This window comes from Terrapene carolina, unplaced genomic scaffold, assembly GCF_002925995.2.
Source record: "Terrapene carolina triunguis isolate 2854851 unplaced genomic scaffold, T_m_triunguis-2.0 Scaffold66, whole genome shotgun sequence".
NCBI lineage: Eukaryota > Metazoa > Chordata > Testudines > Emydidae > Terrapene > Terrapene triunguis.
The window spans coordinates 53,046,315-53,060,910 of record NW_020664417.1 but is presented as its reverse complement, the minus strand read 5'-3'; the positions used below and the strand labels follow the sequence as shown (position 1 = coordinate 53,060,910).

At 41.6% G+C, this 14,596-nt stretch overlaps 1 protein-coding gene across 1 annotated transcript in view; it reads right to left on the bottom strand.

Moving 5' to 3' along the window:
• Positions 1-14,596, bottom strand: part of CLOCK (clock circadian regulator) — a 44,136-nt gene that overhangs the window by 20,483 nt on the left and 9,057 nt on the right. The window contains exons 5-7 of the mRNA XM_029910619.1: positions 11,451-11,540; positions 4,511-4,631; positions 1,272-1,385 (exon numbers count right to left, since the gene is read on the bottom strand). Coding sequence (XP_029766479.1) covers positions 1,272-1,385; positions 4,511-4,631; positions 11,451-11,540 — 325 coding nt within the window. The remainder of the gene's footprint in view (positions 1-1,271; positions 1,386-4,510; positions 4,632-11,450; positions 11,541-14,596) is intronic.

Sequence of the window (14,596 nt, the reverse complement as noted above, 5' to 3'; positions counted from 1 at the left end):
AGGGACTTCTCTAACAACTAAAATTAGAGTTCAGCTACTTAAATACAGTCATGGACAACAGATGGTTTTAGAAAACCAATAAAAGCTATAGCATTGCTTCTTAATACCTATTTTAATTAGGTTATTTTAGACTACTTGTTAACAAATGGTTTTAAATTTCTGAATTTTTCATCAGGTTTTGTCATTTTTAGCCCCAATGAAGTCATGAGAGAAAAGTATTACAGTAACCTTTTTCTCTTGAATCCTTAGGTAAGGCTTTCTTTTCTAGACTTTGCTCAGCTCAAGATAACATCACCCAGTTTATTGATGGAACAACGCAGGGGCCCACTAATCCTCCTACATGATCAAGTATAGACAGCCAGTAGAGAACAAATAAGTCACTCCTATAGAACGTCATTGCTTGAAATCTTTTTCCTACATAATACCAATCCGATATAACTTGGGTTACACAATATATCCTAATGGAATATTTTATGTTAATTTTCATGTCAAAACTGGTAAGTTCTACAGCATTTAGGACTTTTCTATCTCCTGTACTGTCTTCCAAATGCAGAATATTTATAACACTATTTGCTTACAAAACGTATAACAATTTAGGCAGCCTCATCCACACATTTATCCTTTGAGAGCTCAATTTATCTCATACTCTGCAGGAAAAACCATGCAGTTAAGAGATAAATTCCCCTGCCCTTCTGAATTAAATATTAAAAAAAACAACAGCTGCTGTGGTTTTGTTCTGAGTGTTCTATGAAGGATAATTGTTGATTAAAGCACAGGACTGAGTGTAAGGTGGAGATGTAGGTTCTAATTCTGAACCCACTGGAAGCCAATGACAGCTGCAGGTATTCAGTAACTCTAAAAAATCACGTTAATTAGTAATGTACCTAGATATGGATTTAGGCACTTAAAAACACTGGCCTAATTTTTTCTTTACCTCACGTCTCCTCTTGTGTAAAATGTTTATTAAAGTGTTTTACAAACATTAACACTCTTTAATGGAAGGAGTTATAGAGCTGCAAGGTACTATTTTTATTTTACTTTCACCTGCTCAGACATTACTGTCTACAATATAATATCAAATATAAAGAAGTATTATTTTTTCAGTAATGCTAAGTATAAACAACACAACCTGTATCATAGTCTAGTATCTTTCAAAATAAATACCAAAATATTTTAAATATTATCACTAAGTTTTCACAAACCTTTCCTAATGTATAAATCTTCGGAAAGTGCCTTTAATTTTGGCCACATTACAGTGAAGCATTTCTTACCATTATTCAAAGACTTGAAATTTCCTATAAACTTTACATATTCATATGTAGGTGGTTCTTTCGGGTCTATTGTTCCTCGCAGCATATGGCAACAGAATTCTAGTTGATTTTTTGCTGAAACAATATAATGAAAAGGCAGCTTACATGATGAAACATGCACCAATAGAGATTCATATAAAAGCAATAATAATTAGCATACATATTTCATAAAAGAGACAAGATAGGTGAAGTAATATCTTTTATTGGACCAACCTCTGTTGTAGAAGGTACAAGCTTTTGAGATACACAGAGCGCTTCTTCAGGTCTGGGGAAGGAAATCAGAGTCTCTGAACTAAATACAAGTTGGGATAGATTGTTAAGCATAAGGGGTAAGCACGCTGAAAGAAGTCACTTGAAAAAGAATTGTGCAATTGAGAGTTAAATTATGATGCATAAGGGGTGTGATGTGGGAGTATTACAAATTGTTGTAATAAGCCATAAAACCAGTGTCCCGGCTGAGTCCAGGATTTTAATGTCTAGCAGGCTTATGAATTTTAGTTCCCAGGCTCACTTTTGAACTGTGCCGGTTTTCTTTGAGGACAAGTATTAAGAGATCAGATACCGAGTGACTGCTTTGTGAAAAGGGTCTGCCCATAGGTGACAGGGTGTTTTTATCTTTTATCATTTTTCTGTGTGAGTTCATTTGAGAGCACGATTGTCTGTTTCACTCAGATAGCTGTTATTGGGGCTTTGATGCACTGAATGAATACACCACACGTGATAGGCATGTGTAAGACCCATGCACCGCCTCAAGGAATTCTTTCACAATTAAGACACCGCCACCCACAACTACTACAATCCCACTGACAGTCATAAGAAAAAAGAATCATCTGACTGGACACCCTCACCCTCCCCCCGCCCCCATGGATGAAACCAACACTGGATCATTACATCAATAGCTTCATGAAAAGATACAATGAAATCCTCCACAAACATTATATCACCACAGTCTTCCTACCACCAAAAGGACAGATATGCTGTCCCTAAAATCCAACTACCAGATAGTGATCAAATCAGCAAAGGGGGAGTTGCTGTAGTCCTTAAACATGATGACTACGTCAATGAGGCCAACTTCCCATTTAACAACAAACACTTTGTCCAAACCGTGGGAACAGTTATGGGTACTAGCATGGCTCCCCAATATACCAACCTTTTCATGGGCCCATTTGAGGAAGAATATCTGGAAAAATGCACCACGAAACCAACAATATACCTGAGATACAGATATATTGATATTTTCATACTCTGGACAGAAGATCCAACTCCCTCATAGATTTTCACCACAACTTCAACCAGAACCACCCATTGATCAAACTATCTCTAAAACGCTTCCACACCAGCATCAACTTCCTGGACAGCATGATCAGATTCAACAATGGAATCCTACAAACAGCTATCCACAAGAAACCCAGGGATCACCATATTTATCTCCAAAGATCTAGAAACAACCCCAGACTCACCAAAAAATCTGTTATCTACTGCCAGCCACTCAGATACACAGAACTTGCTCTGAAGAGAAAGTCCAGAATACTCACCTAAATACACATAAAACTGCCTTTACTAAACAAGAACACTCCATCAGAGAAGTAGATTGCATCATGGAAAGGGCCAGCCAAATCCCCCAGAGAACCTGCTTCAATACAGCAAAAAAACCAAACAAAAACACACCCCATTGACTGCACACCCCTAGCTCTCACCTACCACCCCCCATGGGAACCCATAAGGGGTACCATCAAACAATTACACCTATAGTTGATGGGGACCATATCTATCCTGAAATAAATTTTTCCTGAACTCCTCTTCTGATCTTCAAACAATCCCTCATTCTCACCAAGCTAATCATCTGAAGCAAGCTCCCTACAAACCAGAACTCACCAACTCAAACTGGCACCAGACTGCCAGAACAACAGATGCAAAACCTGCAGACATATCATCACTTCTACAATGATCAACACCCCGCACAATATACCTTTCAAAATTCATGGGTCCTAAACATGCTTATCACAACATGTGGTGTACCTCATCCAGTGCATCAAATGCCTCAATAATAACTTTGTGGGTGAAACCAGATATCACTATGGTCTTAAATGAACTCACACAGAAAAATGATAAAAGATAAAAATACCATATCACCTGTGGGCAGAAACTTTTCACAAAGCAAACGCTCCCTATCTGATCTTTCAATACTCATCCTCAAAGGAAACCTGCATAGCACCTTCAAAACTGAGCCTGGGAACTTACATTCATAAATCTGCTAGACACTAAAAACTATAGATGCAATAGGGACACTAGTTTTAGGGCTCATTACAATAATTTGTAACACACCCCACCGCATACTATCCCTAATCACCTTCTTCAAACCCCCTATGCATAACAATATAATCCTCAGTTGCAGATTTCCTTTCAAGTGGCTTCCTACAACATGCCTTATCCCTTTTCCCTTATGCTTAGCAATCTGTCCTCAACTTGTATTTAGCTCAGACACTCTGATTTCCTTTCCTAGACCAGAAAAAGAGGTTGGTATAGCTCAAAGCTTGAACTTTCCACTGACAGAAGTTGGTCCAATAAAAGATAATACTTCACCTACTTTGTCTCTCGCATATCCTGGGACCAACATGGCAACAACACTACCGCAAACAACATATTTAATAAAGAATTTAATATACATGCTGCAATGGAGAAAAATGGCTTATGACATTTTATTTTTCCCCCAACATGGAATTACCCAACATAGTGGAGAGGAAACTATGGGATTTGTGTTCGGAAAGGCTCAGCAGCACTCACTCTCCATACTTCAGCTTTACAGAGAAGCCACAGAAGAGCGGAACTCCTACTAGGGAAGTTTCCATGGACAGCTGCCTAATGGGAAGTGCCTGGAAGTATGATTCCAATGGTGTATGACATAATAGGTCTTTACTCTCCAGCTGCTATGATTATGTGACAATAAATTATAAACAGAAACACTTTCCCTGTGTTTTGGAAATGTTTATGACATGCAATGTTATTCTGGTCACTGGAAATTTTAAAATAAAATATTGATTTACTTCAGAGAATAAAATTAATCATCTTTTTCCTTTAAGACCTATAAGTTTCACCCTGAAATCCCATATGCATTTACTTCCACTGAAACTGAGTTGCCCATATAAAGACTCTATGATAAGATTCCCACATCTACCAGATTTTTTAGCAATACAACTTACATTTTAAATATTCTTGGGTCAATGAATCACTTTCCAGCAGATGAGTAGACAGTATTTTATAAACCTCTGAATGTTCCCCCTCTGGGATAAAATTAAATATACTCTGATCCACAAGATCAGACTGAAAAAGAAAAAAAGATTTCAGAAACATTTTAATAATGCAAGACATGACATCTTTGCAAAGCCCATTGTTTTAATGTAAAGCAATTAAAGAGGTCAGGGATGAGAAAACAAACATACAAAAACATTATAGATTCAGCAAAACCATCTGCTGAGGAACAAAATACCATTTTGCAAAAAGTGATCGTCTCTTGATTGCACAGATTTTTGACACTGTTTGAGAGGTTACTTACCTTGTGCAGTAACTGGAGAACTTTGAAATGTGTCCCCCTGTGGGTGCTCCATATCAGGTGTGCCTGCACCCTGAACCTTTTTTTGGTAGCATTGCCCATTCAGCCCACGCATATGCCCCACAGATCCTCATGTCCGTACCAAGGCTATATGGGGCTGTGCGGGTGAACCACCCTCAGTTCCTTCAACACTACCAAGTCCCACGGAAGCAGAGGGGAAGGAGGGTGGGCAGTGGCGCACGCATAGAGACACACACCTTGAAGAACTGCAGTCACTGAACAAAGTGAGTAACCTCTCCTCCTTCAAGCAGTGTTCCTATGGGTGCTCCACTTCAGGAGATTCCCAAGCAATATCCCCCCTAAGGAGGCAGGAGATTTGGAGCAGAGTCCAATACAGAAGAGAACTGCATTGCCTACAGCAGCATCTGATCTAGCTGCAGACACCAAGGCATGATGATTAGAAACCATGAACAGAGTACCAAGTTGCCACTGCAACCAGTACATCCTTAAGTAAGGCTACAGAAGTACTTGGTGCTCCTGTGGAACGGGCTATCGCTCTCAAAGGGGTTGAACATGAGTTCAGTTGTAACAGATTTTAATATATACAGAGATCTACTTTGATAACCTCTATTTTGAAATGACCAAACCCTTGTTTCTGTCTGCAGTGGATACAAACAGTCTAGGAGATCTTCTAAATGGTTTGGTCCTCTCTCTAGATAAAAGAGTAATGCCCTCCTGACATCTAGTGTATGGAATATAGCTTCTTGACTAGTCCAATGTTGTTTTGGAGAAAAAAATGGGAGATGAATGATTTGATTAATATGAAATTTTGAGGACACCTTAGGTAAAAATATTGGATGGGCCCATAGCGACACTTTGTCTCTGGTGAGACCATAAATGGGGGTCTGCCATTAAAGCCCCCAATTCTCAAACCCTTCAGGCAGAAGTGATGGCTACCAGGAAGGCTGTCTTCATAGATAAATCTAATAAACAACACAGAGCTCATGGCAGAAAAGGATGTTTCATAAGGCAATTAAGGACTAGGTTAAGGTCTCAGCTAGGAGTAGGATCTCTGATTTGTGGAGAAAGTCAACAAATCTCTTAGGTATTTTGCTATGGTTGGGTCAGTGAAGAACGAAAAAACCCTATGGGTGTGCGAAAAGCTAAGTGTACCTAATGGAAGAGCTGCTAAGTGTACTCTAATGGAATTCATAGAAAGACCTGATGTTTTCAATTCCAACAGGTAATCCAATACCCTGGGAAGAGATCAAGTTGACAAAATCTGACAACTGCTGTTACAACAAAGAGAATATCTTTTCCATTTCTGAAGGTAAGTATTTCTTGTGGAGTCTCTTCTACTACTTAACATTATGTGTTGTATCGCTGATGAACAGGATACCACTATTCTCGAGAACCACCAAGGAGCCATGTTTGGAGCCTCAGAATCTGCAGGGTGGGGTGAAGTGTTTGACTGGCATCCTCAGTCAGTAGACAAGGAATGAATGGAAGTCACCACAGAGAGCATAAGACGAGTCTGATTAGATAGAAATACCAAATTTTATCTTGGCCACTTTGGTGCAATCAGTACAACTCTGGCCCGATCCTGTTTGATCTTGTTGAGAACTTTAACTATAATGGCGTCAGTGAATGTGCACAAAGAAGCCCTTTCATTCATGAGATGAGAAAAGCATCTCCTAGCAATTGGGGATTGAGACCCCCTCTGAAGCAATACCTGATGTATTTTGTGTTGGCTGCAGTGGCAAACAGATCAGCCTCGGGGAATTCCGAAGCTAAGACTATTGTGTGGAGATCTCAAGAGTCCAGTTCCCGTTTGTAATTTAGAAAGAAATGTCTGTTGAGGTCATCTGCCATGATGTTCTGTATACCTGGGAGGCAAGAAGCTGAGAAAAACTATCTGATTGGCTATACACCATTTCGAGTTTTATCACCTTGGCACAGAGAAATGGGAACATGCTCCCTGATGGTTGATATAATACATGCATGTCACATTGTCTGTCATTATCTTTACTGACTTGGATCTGATTAGAGGCAGAAAGTGTAGACAAACATTTCTGACTGCTCTCAATTCCAAATTATTGATGTGAAGAAGCTGCTCTTGTAGTGACCATTTGCCTTGCACCTTATTAGTCCCAGATGTGCCCCCCCCGCAACCTAAAAGTGAAGCGTCAATGTTATCACTATGGTAGGGGGATTCTGAAAGAATGGGACACCTGCACTGATGAGTGACTGCAGAACCCATTACTGTCAGTCCCCCAATCTTCCTACGCTGTGCTTGCTTGATTTGTAAACTTCTTCAAACTGTTCAAAGCCACTCCTGTAGACCTCAGAGATATTATCTGACACGTTGCACTACAAAAACGCAATCTGACATATGTCCCTGCATCTGAAGACAATCTTTTCCTGTTAATTGAGGTCTGTCCTGATCCCTGAGATGAGAGTCATTAGTGCGAGAAATCTGCTGGAAAGGAGGTAGGCACTGCCAGTCGCTGCATACAGGGACGCTCCTATGAAGTCTAGGCGCTGTACTCGAGTCAAAAATGGGCTTTTCAAGGTTGATTTGAAGTCTCAGGCTGTGAAAAAGAGAACACATCTTTACTACTGCCAAGACTTCCTAAAATGATCTGCACCGATCATTCAGATATGGGAAAATGATTATAACCAGATGACGTAGATGGGCAGCAACTACCACCAGAATCTTTGAGAATACCCTCGAGGCAGAAATAGGCTGAAAGGGAGCACCCTGTATTGATTGTGCTCGCTGTTGATTAGAAAACAAAAAACTTTCTTGTGTGAAGGGTGAATAGCAACATGAAAATATGCACCTTGTAGGTCGAGAGTTGCAAGCCAATCCCCTAAATATAACAAGGGAATTATTGCTGTGAAGGTCATCATCCTGAATATCTGCTGTTTTACATATCTGTTGAGAGACATGAGATGTAAAACTGGCCTCCAGGCACCATTCTTTTTGGAGATCAGGAAGTACTTTGATTAGAATCCCCTTCCCCTGTGCTAGTACAGGACCTGGTTCTATCGCTCCTAAACACAAAAAGAGGTAACACCTTGCACCAGCAACTGATTGCAAGAAGGGTTCCTGAAGAAGGATGGGGAGGAGGAATGGGTACAAGGGATGGATTTGAAATGGATAGTTTAACCAGATGTTATGGCTTCCAAAACCCATACAGTCCCCAAAAGGGGAGAGATGACATCTGAGAGAAGGGAGGGGTAGGAGGTTGCAGGTATAAACCTCTGTCTGACACTCCCGACCACACCATCAAAACTGTTGCTTGGAGGACGTACATGGCTGAGAAGATGTGGCTGTAGCTGAAAGGTTACTTCTTAGAATATCTTGGTCTCTCAGCCGGGGGCTCAGATGGCCTACGATAAGTTGAACACAGGACTGGGTATGCTCTTTGTGCCATCTGAGACCAATTACATCTCCTTTTATTACAGAAATATAAATCCCAAAGGATAACAGCATGGCTCTTGAGTCCTTTAAAGTGTGGAGAGATGTATCCATCAAGTTCACAAAGAGCTTGCCACCATCAAAAGGAAGGTTACCAATGGTACTTTGGACTTCTCTTGGGGAAACCAACAGCTGAAGCCAAGATGCTTTTCTCAGGACCACTCCAGTGGATATAGACCATGACGACATATCTGCAGCAGCTAACGTGATGTCTTTGCCAGGAGCTGACCCTTTTACATTTGCCTTAAATTGTTCATGATGTTCCTCTGGCAAGTGCTCAATAAACAAATTAAATTTGTTGTAACTTAAATAGTTGTATTTGGCCATGAGCACGTGATGGTTTGCTACTCGGAAGCATGGCTGAAGAGTAAGACTTGTGACCAAAAAGATTGTCTCTTGTGGCCCTTACTTGTGGGGTGGACTTCGAGCCATGATGTCTGCCTTGTTCATTAACAGCCTCCACTACTAGAGAATCTGGAGCTGGGTGAAAAAATAGAAACCCTGATTCCCTGGCAGGGAAACCACAGCTACCACAGCTAAACAGTCTTAATGGGCTCCGACTGGACTGGTGATCCTCAAAGATGTCAAAGTGTGCAACATATCAGATTGTTGCAGTAAGCCATAAATCCGGTGTCTATTCAGACCATGATTTTTAGTGTTTAGAAAAGTTATGAATAGGAGCTTAAATTCATAACTTTGCTACTCACTAAAAATCATGGACTGAATAGAGATACTGATTATGGCTTATTGCAACATCTGTAATCCACTAACAACCTCCCCACCTTTCCTGCCTATGACTGGAGGTGTGTTAACAGTCACCTTGACTGGTCCCTTAAAATAAGTGTTAACTACTTATGCTAAACAATCTGTTCAAATCTTGAGTTTAGCAGTGACACTGAGTTAGTTTCCCAGACCTGAAGAAAAGCTCTGTGTAAGCTCGAAACCTTGTCCCTCTCACCAACAGAAGTCGGTCCAATAAAAGATATTACCTTACCCATCTTGTCTCTAAGATCCTGGGACCAATATGGCTACAACAACACTGCATTAGACATCAGACTCCTCTTTGCTTGTGCAGTATTAGCATCACCTGGAGTTTGCATGTAACTCCCCTTGGGACCTGAAGTCTCCGTAGTCTTCTTATGGGTCAGTGACCGAGATTTTCTTGGAGATTTACTCCTTACATCCTTCTGCTTAGAGGCAGATATCAAGGCTATCTCTACTGAGGATTTTGGTACCTTAGATATACTTAGTGCTATGGTACTGCCTACATCTCTAGCAGTCTCCAATGACCAAGGTCTTGATGTGGACAGGGCACTAGCGGTACTACGCTAATCTACGTACAGGGAAGGTCTACGTACAGGGTGGTCCTCCGCCCTAGAATCCAAAGATGGGCACAAAGCTTGCTTCATCATCAGGAGTTTAAACTTGATCTTGCACTTACTGGGGATGTGTGTTATTTCCCAAACAGTGGAGGCACGGGGAATGTCAGTCACTGAATGGTAATCACCTCACTGCAGGAGAGGCACCATTTGAACTCAGGAGAGCGTGGCATTCCTGAGTAATATAATAAAAAAATGACCTCTAGAAGGGGAAAGCTATTAACTGGTATCTAACTACATAGTAATAAAATGTTTTTTTTTTAAATATTTAGTTAGTTAAAGGAAATGAAAATAAAAGGAACAGCTGTTCCAACTATACAGACTATAAGATAACTAACTAATTATAGAGCAAACAGGCACACAGTAGACTCTGTCTCTGGCCGAAGGCAGTTGAGAAGGGCCCACACAGCCCCATGTAGCCTTGGCATGGCAGTAGGCACTAGTACAAAAAATCTCCAATCAAGGGTGCAGGTGCCCCTGACGTGAATCACCGACAGGGACACTACTTGAAAAAGAAATAAATGTTACTGTAAACACAACACAGATACACATGTAAAAGCATACTGGAACCTACTGTCTTTCCTTTGCTCTGATAATTTCAAATAGTGAAGCATTGGAATCAAATTGTGTACTGTTGATTTAAAATATCAGTACACATTTTTGCCTCTTGGTGGCACCAAAGATTTAAAATCTTCATCTTGAAAAACAAAAATAGAGGTGAGACAAGGTAGGTGAGGTATTATCTTTTCTTGGACCAACTTCTGTTGGTGGAAGGTACAAGCTTTCAAGCTGCACAGAGCTCTTCTTAGATAACAACAAAGTATTATTGATACTGTTTATATGCACAAATACATGAACAAAATCTCCAAAGAAAACAATCACAGAAGATATGTTTTAAAAAGAAAAAATTGAACTTAAAAGTTGTCCCTCTGGAACCAACATTTTGGAGTTGAGGAAATGTTAATTTTGTTTAGCTGGAAAATTGAGCCATTTACATTTTCTCATTTTAAGACAAGTTCTCATTCTAACACCGTTCAAAGATTAACTTTTTGCTTTGCAGAACCATTGGTAAGAAATTTCTAGTCAATGTGGATACATTTTATAGACATTTATAAATCAGATTCAGATTGACACATTTTTTCCGCCTCAGGTTTATAATTGATAAAGAATTTTAGATAAGCACTGTTCTCACTTTAAAATACTATTAGCTTTGGTTTCAGAAGAGTAACACTCCCAGGTGACACCTATACTAGCATGGACTAGAGAGTAAATATATCAATGAGATTAGCAGTACAAATAAAGATGAATGAGATGCAGTACAAATATGACATATAAGAGTCAGCCCAGTCAAGCAGTAACAGCATATTTGTTCCTGGTGAGTCCCGAGTTTGGGAAGTGACCAGGGTAACTAAAGATCAGTGGACAGTAGTTTCAAGAGTACCAAGCATCCTTCTCTTTAGCAGTCTCAGCTGATGAGTAATGGAATAATAGTAACAGTGGCATCTGAGGAGAGTGTTTATTCCACTTTTCCAATTGAGGAGATTAAGATTGGGGACACATCAATAACCAGGGAGGGAGGTGTTTTAGAGGAAAAACAGAGGTTTCAAGACAGAACATACATTGTCTGTGCTCCAAGTGCTTTGAGAGGTGGAAGGTTAATAGTGCTTGCAGCAAAACCTAGTCCATAGACTAACGCTGATATCTTACTGGAAGCAGTTCATACTTACTGGCAAATGTTCAAGTAAGGGAGTTACACTTTCAGACACATATATTATACTTCCATCTGTCATGATTGCTAAAAAAAAACCATCAAGAGCCTGAAATTAAACATAATGGGCAGTTAAATGAAAAGGAACACAGTACAATGCACATGACAAATCAAAAAATCTATATTTAACTTAAGAATGAACGCTAGATTGACTTCATTTTACTTACTCTAAAAACAATGGGAGCATGTGTTATCACTAACACCTTTGAATATCATTTGTACTATATCAGCTTTACCAATATAATTTTTCATACTGTTGTGTTCTCAAAAAGCCATCTATAATTTACAAAACTTCGGCTAGGAGATAGATCTAACTATTGGCAGGTTTGTTTCCCTCTTCTCCCACCCTACCCTACTAGAATTCTAGTCTTTAAAAAAGAACATGGAATGACAAGGAAGCAAGGTAGTGCTAAACGGGAAAATGGAGATTGAAGAAAGAAGAAAATAATAATAGGCACAGAAAATTGGAGAGAGGGAAGAGGAAAAAGGATGAAGGGTAGAAAGAGAAGGAGGAAATGATAGATTTCAATTATTAAAATCTTTGAAGTTCCAATTCTTTCCTAAAGAAACTCAGTAGAAAATAAATATTCACCACCTCAGTTTAAAATTAAGAAATGGGAAGGCCATGGGTTTTAATAAAACTTACCTGTGGCTGCTTTAATTACTGGTAGTGGTTTAAAATTTGTGTAAGCTTTAACATTCCTAATTAAGAACACAATTCTGGCATCCTCGTTATTTGGAGTAGTACCTGACCACCCAAAATAATAGTAGTAGTCCCACTGATTTCAGTGGAAATCCTTAACCTTGCATGGTAACATACCACTTAAGGAAAACAGAAATGGAGGTGGTGAGGAAGTAAGTTTAGCAACACCCCCTCCACCAGTTGACATATGAGAAGCCTTTTGCCCTTCCCTGGGTCAAGAGGGAGGTCCTGGGCCCATGACTTGCATTTGCTGAGCTTACTGCCCCATTACTAGCACCCAGACTTCATTGGTGTTGTTACTGAGCAGGGGTAGGCTCAATACGCAAGGGTAATAGAACGGCAATTGGAGCAAGTGGGGACAGGACAACAGGGGAAGGGATGATCTCCCCCTGAGATGGGCCCTCTTCCTGGCTCCCTCACATCGCCTCAACCCCCGCACCCAAGCCCACCCAGTGAGTTTCAGAGGCGGGATCCACCCACTCAGCTGGGCACAACAGGGGAGCCACTCTCTGCATTGAACAGGATTGCTGGATGTTGAAGAGGAAAGAGGATGGGGAACAGAATGAGCAGGGTCACCGGTGGTGGTGGGGCTGGTGCCCTCCTGGGATTCAGAGGCACCTAACACTCCTCTTTGCTGGGCCAAGGGACAGTCCCTTCAGATGTACCCCGCAGTCCAGCAAATGAATCACTGAGCCTGCCCCGATGAGTAATGTATGCAATAAAGGGAGTTCTGACAGGCCACCACAAAGGACCCCTCCAATCTCCCAGCGGCAACTGGATGGTGACTTCAATGCCTAAGGAATAAGAGCATGTGACTGAGGAAGAGATACTTGCAGCCCAGAGGAAGAAGACTAAGAGGGGAGAACAGTTTCCCCAAGGATGAGAGGGTAAGCAGGAGGGTAGCATTGGGGAGGAAGGACGGGATGGAAGTAAGCATCACTGTATTCTCAGGTCTTCCAAGAGCTTGAGGGGAACAAAGAGACCCCCACCAAAATGCCATTCTGCATCGCCTTCTGGGCAGCAACCTCTGCTGCCGGAAGAAGATGACCTTCCTGTACATCTTAGAAGCCATCACAATGTCCAAGGGCCCCACCATCTGAGCCTATGCCCGCACACAGGTTTCGTTGTGGGATGAGGCGGCCACTAGGAGACAGCAAACACAGTGCCTCCTATTCAGGGAAGGGAAAGGGGGCCCTGAGTGCCACAGATGAAGAAGGAGGAGACAGCAGCAGTGGCAATGGTGGATGGAGGGGCTACTGCAGATGGCGATGGGGCAGTGGGTACGGCTGTGGCTACCTGGGCATATGCCTGTGGAGCTGAACGGCAGGCAACCCCGGGGGGGGGGGAGGGATAGCTCAGTAGTTTGAGCATCAGCCTGCTAAACCCAGGGTTGTGAGTTCAGTCCTTGAGGGGGCCATTTAGGGATCTGGGGCAAAAATCTGTCTGGGGATTGGTCCTGCTTTGAGCAGGGGGTTGGACTAGATGACCTCCTGAGGTCCCTTCCTACCCTGATATTCTATGATTCTATGAAGGGACAGCACAGGGAGGGTGAACCACTGCCAGTAGCTGGGCTGTCGCAGTAGCAGCTGCTGCAATGGAAGAAGCGAACTGGGCAGAGCTCTTTCCCTTTTTTCTTGCCCTGACCCTTCTTGCTGACTGAGCGGGCCTCGTTGTTGTTGATGGGTTTAGCAGCCAAGTCCTTGCCTGTGCCTTTTGCTACCACCCAATGGTGCTGGCAGAAGTGTAGGTGGTAGCCACAGGAGTGGAAGGGGGAAGAAAGCTGAGGTGAGAGGACCATGCAAGATGAAGGGGAGGCAGCAGATATCCAGGGCAGATACATGGAAAGGATACAGTTATCAGATAAAATGGACTGGGAAAGGATTGGAAAGAAAGCATCCATTATGGGGTTCAAGGCTCCTACATCTGGTATAGTGGGGAGCCAACCCCTCTCCTTTTATAGCCCTCTTAACCTTCATACAAAAGGAGGGTGGTGCGGGTCAGGGAGCAGGTTGGAAAGACGGAGAGGTGACAACAGCCCCTCAAAGAGATGGTAATGTTTAAGGAAATGATGATGAACTATATCGTACAATTTATTGCCAAGTAGTTCCAGATATTTAAGTGAATAAAACTGTAGCTTTATTCCACATCCACTACCTACTGTCTTGCTTCCAATGGGGCTGAACAAAGGATGGTCTCATGGTTAAGGCAGTCAAATAATGCCTTTGAGAACTTGATTCTATCCCTGCCTCTTCCACAAAGTTCTTAAGTGATACTGGGCAAGTTGCTTAAACCAGATTTTTCACAGGTAGTCGCTGTTTCTTGGCATTCAACTTGAGATCCTGGGGTCTGATTTGCATAAGTGTTGAGCACTCTCAGTCTCAACAGAAGTCAATGGAAGCTGT